An 11,179-nucleotide genomic window follows, 5' to 3' on the forward strand; every position below is an offset into this window, starting at 1 on the left:
AAATCTTCAGCTCTTGGATTCAAAGGTATACAAGGTACTCAGTGCACTCTGAAAAGAAGACTAAAAATTACCATTTACTTATTAAGAAACTTCACTTTTCATAATATTAGCAAAAAATATAATATTGAAATTGCATCCACTTTCTAAAGGGCTTTATAATAAATATTCAATTATTCATGGGATTTTAAGGATATATCCTAACTTGGCAGTGGCTTTGACTCGTTGCTTGTAGGTGCTGATTCAGACTCTGATGGCTCTGAATCTGCAATGAAAAAAAAGATTAAAGTTCTTCAGATAACTTCAACTGTAAGAATAAAAAGGTCAACTAAAATTTTTAGTTTCTCTCTCGCATCAAAATGCATACAAATTCCAGTACTTTTAAGTTTTAGCTAACAAGATAGAGAAGCTACCTACAAGGTTTGCACATACGATGTAAATCTGTAACCCAGCACACATAGGTTATAGATTTACATACAGAAGGGGATGTATCTCCTGTCTGATGTCCTGGACTTATCCTGCACAAGAGATAACCAAGAAAGCTCCATCTCAACCGGGAGCTGCAAGGTGCTCATGCTGCCAATTGCTTTGGATGAGCAGACAAAACTACAAGTGGGAAAATACAAGCACCACCTTCAGCACATACCTGAAAGAACAAAAAGGTCAAAACTGAATCAAAGTACATGTCTGGATGAAACCACAGTGTTAAGAACATTTAAAAAAAACAAAAATTTCCTTCTACATTGAGATACAGAATCTATCTCAATTGGAATAGCTATGACTGACAAAGGAGGGCAGTAAAAGCAAAGCAGGAGGTATTATCTAAGAATTTGTAAAAGAAAATCATCTCAAAAATAAGATGTATCTATATATTCAACTATGCAGCACACTGGCTTTTCAGCAGTCTTTACAACATACCCATCATTCTGGCCTCTATGAATAGGTGGTATAATCAAACCAGTATGCAATATTACTCTGAAAAACCTTCAGCTTTCTTTATACACCAAATGTCCCATTAGAGGCACACTTCACATTAAAGAAATCAACTATCACTAAACGAATGAACTTGAGGTTTCAAAATCAAAAATCCTTTAATGTTATGATAATGGAAAAGAAAGGGACAAGAAAGTTCAATAGCATCTGAAAACAAAAGAATAATGAAGATTTTCTTTCATGCTAAGGAAGAGCCCTTTTAGGCTCCACAGTTGAATTGTTAGGTCATTGCACCTCCTAAGGCAGCATCTCTGCATGACCAGAGTTTGGATACTTAAATTAACCTGAGAAGCCACTCTTCAAAGTCATGAACCCTCTTTCAGGTCCCGACTGAGATCTGGTTTCATCCCTTAGTTTTATACCAGTTTTTCTTCTGAACAATAACACACAACTTCTAGTTTTGTTTGCCTGATTTCTTCTGATACTCATCTGGAGGAAGAGGTCCAGCAAACACACACAATAACAAAATTACTGTAGCTGTATTGATGGAAGACACAATGAATTCAGGAAGTGCTCAGGTGTCACATAAAGTAAATTAACTGTCCTCTATGACTTTCACACATTGATATACTAAGGTCAAGGAAGTCACGGCATTCCCTAGTGTATACGAAAGCATTCAGTGATACAAACAAAAAATAAATAAAATTCTAGAGGTTGCAACCTCTTTGTTCAATAGCATTTTAAAAGGTTGCTATAGGAATTTGATATACCCTCCATGGTTACCAAGCCACTGTAAAAAGTCTAAGCAAAAGGTCTTTGACAGAAGTAAGGGGAATTTCCCACCCTTTAATCGTTCTCCTTAAGTGTTTTCAGATGATGTCTTTCATAGTTATGGCCATTGTGCATGACAAAGAAAGGCTTGAGATAGTACGGATAACTTTTTTCTCTCTAATAAAACTGTTGCGTGCTACTGTCTTTAACAATGCACATACATATGTATTTTGACCAATTTTTATGAACAGTGCTCTATTTCTTAAACACGAGTATCAATGACATTTGACAAAACAGTTTTCAGAAAAATATTAGGGGCCAAAGACAATTCACAACGAATAGGCAACAAATATTTTATTTTGCTTAAATTTAGGCAAAGGACGGTTGTGTCTTTGCAACATTTTACAAAAACACAGAAACTCCTGGGTTAGAACTGAGCATACTTCTGCAATTGCAAAGATGAAAAAATCCATTAAGTCCCTGCCTTCACTGACTAGAAACAGGAGCACTCTTCTCTTTAGCTTCTCATAGGGAATTGTAAGCTAAGCAGAGTAATTCAGTTATCTCACCATATCCGAAGACAACCACAGAAATGATTCATGCTGCCCTCTGCTGTTACCTTGAGATCGCAATTCACTTTAAAAAACCAGCTTTCAAAAATGTTACCTTTGGACTGATCACTATTTTCTGGTATTTCTTGAATCTTTTTGTCCCTTCTGGTATGCTGCTGAAGCCAGTCAGTCCCATAACCATTGCTAATTAATTTGCTAAAGTTTACTGCTTCACTTTTTCTCTGAGCAGGCCTGTAAATCCGAATATATTAAGGAAAACAATAGTGTAAGTAAGCAAAAATGTGGAATGGGTGCGAAAATTTCATTTTGCACAGAAAGCCTTATAATTATATAAATAACTAAACATATTCCACATGTAATAATCAAAGGGAAAAACAAAAAAAAACCCAAACGCAAAAAAAAAAACCACACCAAAACAAACAAAACAAAGCCAAACTAAATAAAAATAAACCCAAAGCATACAACTACACCTGATTCACTAATGTGTTGTTTTTACATGAGAAGAGCCATCATTTCACTGGAATTTTACACATGTAATACTTACACAGTTCTGGTCTAAAGAGGGGAAATAAAGTGAAAAATGAGAATCACACAAAGAACGTGTAAGCAGAAAAGGCTGACAATACTCATTATGTGCTGCGCAAAGGTGCAGTTTTGTCACGGATTTGCTCATTAGACAGTTTAATAATTTGTTTTGCATCATTAATATATTTCTAAAACATACTGGGATTACTGATGACTGCGCAATCAATTTTTAAGACAAAGAACGCAGGAACGATTCAGTTTCGCACACAGCAGATGTGACTACATCACATCACAGGTGACGTAATTTGCTTAAAAGACTTATCTTCCATGTTCATTACAGTGCTGTGACTGTTCTTATACAGGCTACAGTTTATGTGTTTTCTTAAAATAGTAGTCCCACTTGTGTGTCTGTAACCCAGCTTACAGAACTAACAACTTACATTATTGTTTGAACCTGTACACTGGCATTGAAGACAAAACCCAGACAATTTAGAGTACAATAAAAGCATGCTACATGAAGACATGCAACCGTACGCATAGTTTTCCTAAAGCAAAGTTAAACTGAATAGCTTTTCTGTATGAGTTAAAGTGCTATTACTAAAATAGTTTTACAAACAACTAAAACACCACAGATAATAGCAAGTTTAGTAGCAGTAAGGATCCATAAAGCCCATACACATAGCCACTAATCTGCACTTTCACAAATAGTAATATTACTTGCATGCATGAATACATGCAGGCTTAGGAGTTTAATAAATTTCAGAAGCATACTACTTACATAGGTGGGAAGGAAAGCTTTTTTTCCCCGCTAAATTCCTTGTTCGTAGAAACATTTGGCATTCTGCTTGGATATTTAGGATTTATAGCTGGGAGCTTTACCTGTGTTAGAGAAAACTTAATAAAAGGAGTTATGATAAAAATAACCAAGATTGTATGATAACATAACCTTCAAAAGTGAAGGATATATTAAAGGCCCCAAGTCTTGTCAAATTTCATTATCTTATCTGTATTATTTCCTCAAGTAAGAGTAGAGGGCCATAAAAAATAGCAAAAGATAACACAGAACCTTAGTCAGTTATTCTAGATGAGATCAGCTGTTTGTTCCGTATGTCAATAAAGCAAAATGTGCTCTCCACAAGCTTTTCCCCTCTCGGTACACCTCTACCCTAAGTTAAGCTTCAAATTTAAACTTACCTATTGCAACCTCTTATGTTGGCTCATTTCTCTGTATGCTGTGTACGAAAACATCCCAGTCAGATAAGAGATATTACTTGCAGGTTATTTTAAAAATTCAGGACAGAGAAACTGGAAGTGAAATGTATTGCTCTGTAAATCTAAAAATACATTAAGGATAAAGATATTTTCCTCCTACATCGACATACCTACTGCAACACAGTTAACAGAGCAAAAAATTATGAACAGAATGCAAAAGTTAGATGCACCGTTATCAAACACCACAAAACAACTCCCATGAAAACATCCATGAGAAGAAGATTCCAAAGTAGATGTAAACACACCACACGCTGCTCAAGGAGCCTGTGCACATTTAAGAAAAGAGAGCAAAGAAAAGTATAATGGTATTTGAGTACATCTTATCAGTGAGCTAATTAAGAAGCCACTAAAAGAAGCAGACCTGAATGTTCAGAGGGTGTAAGTTTTATTATTTTCTGAAAGAAAGTGAAGCCTAAGACAGACAGTTCTACTGATTCTGAACCATGACATCTACGTAAACCAATGTGTTAAGTCAGTGCTGAAATCCCTACAGACTTCAATGGAAACAGAATTTCACCCAAAGAAAAGTTCCAGAATCTAGTAAAGAATAAGTGGATAGGTTGTCAGATTTCAGACTGACTGATGTTATGTGTAAGCTTAAAAAGATGAAAAATTGGGACACTTGACAAAGAAGAAGAGCTGACACTAGCAAGAGCATGCAGTGATGTTGGATGAAGAGGGGAGTCTGTTGTCCAACCTGGAGGTTAAAAAATGCTTTAGTTATTCAGAACTGCTTTTCAAATCCACTAACACTGTTCTCTGCTGTAGCAGCCTATGTCCTTTATATTTCAGAAATGGTATCCTATTGTGCAAAAAATGACAGTACTGTCTTCAATCTACCATTAAACTGCACCATTTCAGATCTGACATACCATGGAAGTTTCAGATCCAGGCCAGTTACTTATTAGTTTCAACTTATATAAGCAATTTAATAAGACAAGTAGAAATCACCAAACTCTGGTAACTTTTGTCACATATTGAAGGCATGATGGCACACAGGGCAACACAGAAAAACTGACAGGCAAGATACAATGCCAAGAGACTCCTCTTGGCATTGAAAAGAAGCACTAGAAAAGGAAGTCTAATAATTAAAAAGTTAATTAAAAGGCAGGGAGAGGGGGGAAGCATAAAGAGATTTTTGACTAAAGATAGACAAAGGCCAAACTCTCAAACTAAAGTCAAGCAAAAAAAAAAGGCAATGAGAAAAGATTTGAAGGCTGCTACCATGTCTGTCATATTGTTTAACATGTCCTCTCTCTTTTCTTGATATTAAATGAGACAGACTAGCATAAATTGCAGGTATCAAAACATTCTCTACTGTCAAATCAGCTGATGAATGACAAAAGGAGCAAGGGAACAGATCAGAATTTGGCTTTGGAGGGCACCTGCAATCCTGCCAGGTGCTGTTTGCTACTTTGCTTTGTTACAAATTCAGCATTAAAAGCAGACCCTTGTCCCACCACACCCCAACAATTACAGCTGAGGAGGCATTTTCACTTTTACAATCCTCTATTTTACAGCCAACAACTTACCTAGATAAAGCAAACTATGTAAGACATTTTTTGCATGCTCTCAGTTTATAAAGCATTTTCTCTCTTTGCGAAGAGATGGCAGTGACGTACCCTAAAAATTACTACCTACATTTATTATACATACACATTTATTACTCTCAGATTCAAGAAACATGAAATGTGATATGTATTGTGCCTGGCTGGTATACGAACAACAACAGATACCTGCTGCTAACATGGAAAGCTAAAAGCCTCCAGATCAAGTCCTGGCTCCCCTGCAATCAAGGGAAAAATGCTAGATTACATTCCAAATCTCTCTCCAAGGTAAAATGCAGACCTCAGATGAGTAAATCTTTTGCTACAGCACATACATATATACGTATGTGTATATACACATACATTTCAGGCAAGTGACTAAAAGGGATTCCTTCAGACATGAAGTAATAATCCTGATGCTGCAGGAAGACTGCCTAATGTTGATGTTAACCATGATACAACCTTCCTACAATCTCTCACCCATACACAGATCTGCCTTTTTCTTAAGGTCATAGCATTTTCAGCCCAACCCAGCTGGTTCATATGATACATAAGCAAAAGGATGCTTCCACCTGGGCTAGTAGATCATCATGTTGCCATGAGCTCAAAGGCTAAATCCTTCATGCACTAAGGCCTCTTTACAGCATTTTGCTGCAAAATTCCCAGAAGAATTAAAATTATCCCTGTGATTAAGGTATTAGGGAGGAAGTACAGGACCCATCCCAAGGCACAGAGAATCATGTAATGGTCCTCCTGATCTCCTCTGCACACTGACAACCATAATACGAGGAACTGTGGAGATGCTAATACTTCAGAACAAAGTGGCATAAAGGCTTAAAGTTCCAGAGCAAGGAAGGCCTCACTTGGGAATGATGTTTTCCAAACTGAGTTGAAGAGGTACCCTTAGAGGTTAAAATGTTTTTGCACTTGTCCCTACGGGCACCCTGTGGGATTTATCTCCATGACTGCATCATGAATGTGTCTTCTGAGCAACTGCTTAGTCAGACTAGACTGAAAAATATTTTCAGTGTGTTCAGCCTCAATAGTTGAGGTAGTTTGCTGCTGCAGTATAATCACATAGTCAAATGAATTAATTGAATATTCCTTAGAAATTTGTGTGTTTTGGAATACATCTCTTGCATTTCAACATGCAACATGTACGGTAAGAAAAATAAAGTCAAGACTGTTTGACAGGGCTAGATCCATTGCCTCACTTGAAGACTCTTCAGAAGGGTAGTCTGAAAGCACAGGTTCTGAAAGCACAGGATAGAAAGCTCCTGCAAAAGGAGGTACAAGAAGCAGCTGTGGAGGAAGCATCATGCGATGTTTCAAGATATACAAGACACTTTTCAAGGTACAAGAAAGGTACTATGAAGGACAACCATTCCAGAGGTGGTGGTGTGGAGGTAAAGGTAAAGCTAAAGCTAGAGACACAGAATCTGCCTTGTCAGGCACGTAATCCTAAGGAAAAAGATTTGCTAGATTTAGTACCTCAGAAAAAATCAACTTCAGCTTCCAGAAGAGCAGTGTAAACTATATATCAGGGCCTCAGCAGATTTTGAATCTGAGCTGAATATATAACATATTTTCACTTTCTATATGGTGATAAATAAAACATATGGCAACTTTCATTCACATGACTGAATGAAACTGTGTCTTTATCACAATCCACACAAACAGAAATGGACCTCAGTCTCACTTTACCAGTCACCACATGGACTTGAATTATGGTTACCAAAGGTTGACTTTTTAGAGCACTGAAGATATTAGTTCAATCTTTTAAGAGACCCCATGGCAAGCCAAGTTTCCATTTTCAGTGCCTTAAATCTCTGAAAAAAAGATTCACCTACAAGCACCAGGCATATTATAGTGTAAGCATACATTGCTCATTTGCCTGTTTCCACAGATTAAGTAAACATTCCCTAACCTATTCAGTAATGAGGTGTTCCCATCTGCACACACCATCATTCTGAATTTGCACTAGTTACTCATCTCAGCAAAAGCTAAGAACTTTTTTTTCCAAAAACATGCAACATCCTCCCCTCTGTTCAAGTACATCAAATGCCTTTCCATGGATACTCCAAAGACCTACAGTAAATGAGACAGCCAAGATTACAGAAGATATTAATAAAACCATAAGGCTTCAACTTCTAAAATGGGCAACAGCATGGAGGATGAAAGAGGGAAGACAGGAGAGAGGTTTCCTGGACAAAATGCCAAGATCACCACAGAAAGGTTTGTTCTGGACATAGCTTGTGCTATACATATTTTGTCTTGGATACATCTTCCATTCAAAGACAGCTAGTGCAGTCTCTTTGGGGTCTCTCTTGCATCTTAAACTAAAACCAACTCCTTTTTTGGAACACTCTTCCCTTCCTTTCTCCTTCTCATTTCTTCTTCCCCAAGATTACTTAGCAAGAATTCTTTTCACCAAGACTGAACTGTAGGGGAAACAAAGCATAAGGAGATAGAAACTAACTACTGGCTTTGTTTCACACTTTAGTATATGCACCACATAATGTGATTGGAAACTGCACTTCTGTTTCTTATGCTACACTTACAGCACTTAAGAGAAACATGCCTTTCTTCTCATTTAACTACAATATAAAAATTGTTTCCAGAATACATAAGCTTGGGTGGACTACAGCTTCGCTCCTATAAGGGCCCACAGGCCCAGCTAGAAGACCACAAGGTCTACAAACAAAGCAAGTGACAGAGTGCCTCCCCATCATACCTTCTTTTTCTCTGCCTTTTCTTTGTCCTCAGCATCCCGCTGCCAAACACTTTTTGTATCAAAATCAAAAGGACCTCTTCTTATCTCATAACGATTACCACAATGTTCATCAGCCTTAAACTCTCTGTGAATTATATAATCTGGTAGAGAGGAAACATAGCTCCTGCAGGCAAAGATTTAACACTTGTTTATACAAGGGATACGTATCTTCCACTTTAGTACAAAAGCATTTAAAACACTAACAAGTGGAGAACCCAAGAAGTTATGCAAGGTCTCAGCAGACTTACCGTGTCTTACTGGTCGCTGGGGGATCGGAGCAGTGCAAGTACCAGTCAGGCGCAGCATATGCTACTGGAGAGGACTTACTTGTCACAGCAGTGTAGTGCTTCAGTAGGTCTTGAGAGAAAAAGACAAAAGCTGCTACTTTTCTGACTTCTCATGTGGTTGTAAAAGCATTACCTTTGTTTTCAGGTTGCTGTTTTATCAGGAAGAAGCACTTGCTTTATTCAGTAAGGAGCATTTGTTTCCCTTCATAAAATGGATAGTCAGAACCTTGCAGCATTACATTCCATTAGTACTTTGTTTATCTTGCTCTAAATGCTTTGACATGTTTCTACTGGTCTGTTAATTCTTATTTCTGGGTTTGTTACCCTGCTCTGAGCGCACATGCAGGCCACCTGCTCAAGTTCCTCAAGCTTCCTTCTTAGGTAAAAGAAATAACAAAACCACAGATCCCCTTGATACAAGAACAAAAATGTACAGCACTAACAAACTGAACATCATCACAAAAAAAAAAACAAAAAAACAAAAAAAAACCACTTTATAAACCTCTACCAAGTTCTCTGATGAGGCTTTTTTGTGACATCATTTTCACCAGACTGATACTTAAATAGCTCAAGCAAAGATGGTAAAGACCACACTCAAATGGAACTAAACTGTCATCATCTGCTTAGATCTAACACAGTGCAAGACTACGCATTTTGATAAAAGCAACCTATACACAACAAACTGCAAGGATGTCTTGACAAGGTGACATTGCTCATTAAATTTTCATTTAACTTCAAAACTCCAGAGGATTCTTCTGTAGTATCTACAGGCATTTCCTACCACCACACCCAAGCAAAGCCAAGGAAAACAAAGGAAAACCAAATGAGCAAAACAGACACCCACCAGGTTGGCCTCCTTGCTTTGCCAGCCTGACATAAGTTGAATCTGTCTCTTTGATCCACTTCCTGCGGCACCTGGATGGCACTTCATGGGGAGCTTTTGCAAGGTCACCAAGACCTGGAATCTGGGACGTTGGAGGAAGGGGGCTCTTCAAGGTTACTGACTTCTCTGGTCCTGTTAGTGGCATGTGGTATAGCTGACCTGTGATAATGGAAAATAAAATACTTGTGGTAAAACCTAACTGCTAGCATCCCTATTTTAGACAACTAACAAATCGAGCCCACCTGGAACTTGCTGCATTGTTCAGCTTTGAGACAGAACACCAGGCTTGCTTATTGTGGGGAATATAGTAAACACAACATATAGAGGATCAGATGCAACAAGGGAACACTGGTTGCAGTTTTGAAACAGCATTCAAGTCTCACAATAGGGTGTTCTAATACAGGGGACCATGCATCTTCATGCAGAAGACTATTTCCGAGGACACCAAGAGCAGCAAGAGGCACAGACAGCAAGAAGCACTTAAGCCTTTGTTTCCATTTCCTCCTCACACATTAACAAAAGCAAAGACAGTACCTGTCTGTTTGCAGGTCTTTACTTGTAGAACAGTCAAACCAAATCCCCCCTCCACAACACCTGAACAACACCCAATCTCTAGATAAATTACTTTCTCAACTTGTAGTGAGCAAAAAGAAAACAAAAATAAACCTTCATTAATGGGAAAAGACAGTGGCAGACAAGGAAGAAAAAGACAGTCTAAGGAATTATGCCACAGGACACTCACCGAGTTACTTCAAGTGCATCAAATGCTGTTTCATAGGTGTAAGTAAACTATCTTAAAGCAGGCAGCCTATTAAGAAGCTCTTAGGTACACACAAGTGTTAGCTATGCTGCAAGTCATCTCAAAGAAATAATAACCCAAAGCACTTACTCTCCTTGGTATCAGGCGCAAAGAAACATTAGACTATGCTTCCTGTCACTTCACTAATTGGTCCATAAGAAACTGCACAACCTAATTATCCCAAAGGCTCTCCTTTTCAATTTGCTGGGTTGCCTCCCTTGGATATCTACTGCACACCACGGCTTAAGACTATGAAACAAAATCAAAACTTCCTCTGAAGGGGATCGGGAACCCCAGTCAAACAGGCTGAGCAGTACTAGGCTTCACCTACAGGGCAAAGCGTTTCGGAGTGCTTTTTTCCACCTTACATCTTTCCATCTTACGCCTTACATTCCACCTGCAAGAGGAGGAAATGCCCTCATTCAGCATGCAAGAGGACACCAAGTGGAACGACTTGGGGATGGCAAAGGTGCCTAGAGCTCGGCCAGTACTTGCCGAAACTCAGGTGGGAAACAGCTGGCAAAGAAACCATGCATAGCTCTCTCCCAGTAGAGCTATACCAAGGCCAGCAATTAGGTCCACGTTCCCTAACAGGATCTTCCCAGCATCCATCCAAACAGCCAGCTCTTCACCTGTTGCTGAGAGAAAAGCTCCTTCTCTCCAACTCGACTTCAGCAACAGTCTGAAGCGATAGAGGCGGCCTTACACCCAGGCGTCGGCAGCCCGAGTACAGGCACAGGGCCAACGGGTTGGGCGCTGCGAGAATCCCCGCGGTGGCTGCGCCGCACATCGCCGTTAGCTTCAACCCCACAGACACGGG

The 11,179-nt window shown here is 38.8% G+C and overlaps 1 protein-coding gene across 1 annotated transcript; it reads right to left on the reverse strand.

Moving 5' to 3' along the window:
• Window positions 1-202: 202 nt before the first annotated feature.
• Window positions 203-9,705, reverse strand: LOC104399905 (chromosome unknown open reading frame, human C7orf57; the record flags this gene model as incomplete). The annotated part of the gene is made up of 6 exons (XM_010022727.1): window positions 9,522-9,705; window positions 8,639-8,747; window positions 8,352-8,514; window positions 3,577-3,677; window positions 2,368-2,504; window positions 203-262 (listed from the first exon to the last, which is right to left on the reverse strand). Coding segments are annotated over exons 1-6 (754 nt in total), but the record flags the coding sequence as incomplete, so codon positions are not given.
• Window positions 9,706-11,179: the final 1,474 nt, after the last annotated feature.

The sequence above is a fragment of the Nestor notabilis genome, unplaced genomic scaffold, assembly GCF_000696875.1.
Source record: "Nestor notabilis isolate BGI_N333 unplaced genomic scaffold, ASM69687v1 scaffold12369, whole genome shotgun sequence".
NCBI lineage: Eukaryota > Metazoa > Chordata > Aves > Psittaciformes > Psittacidae > Nestor > Nestor notabilis.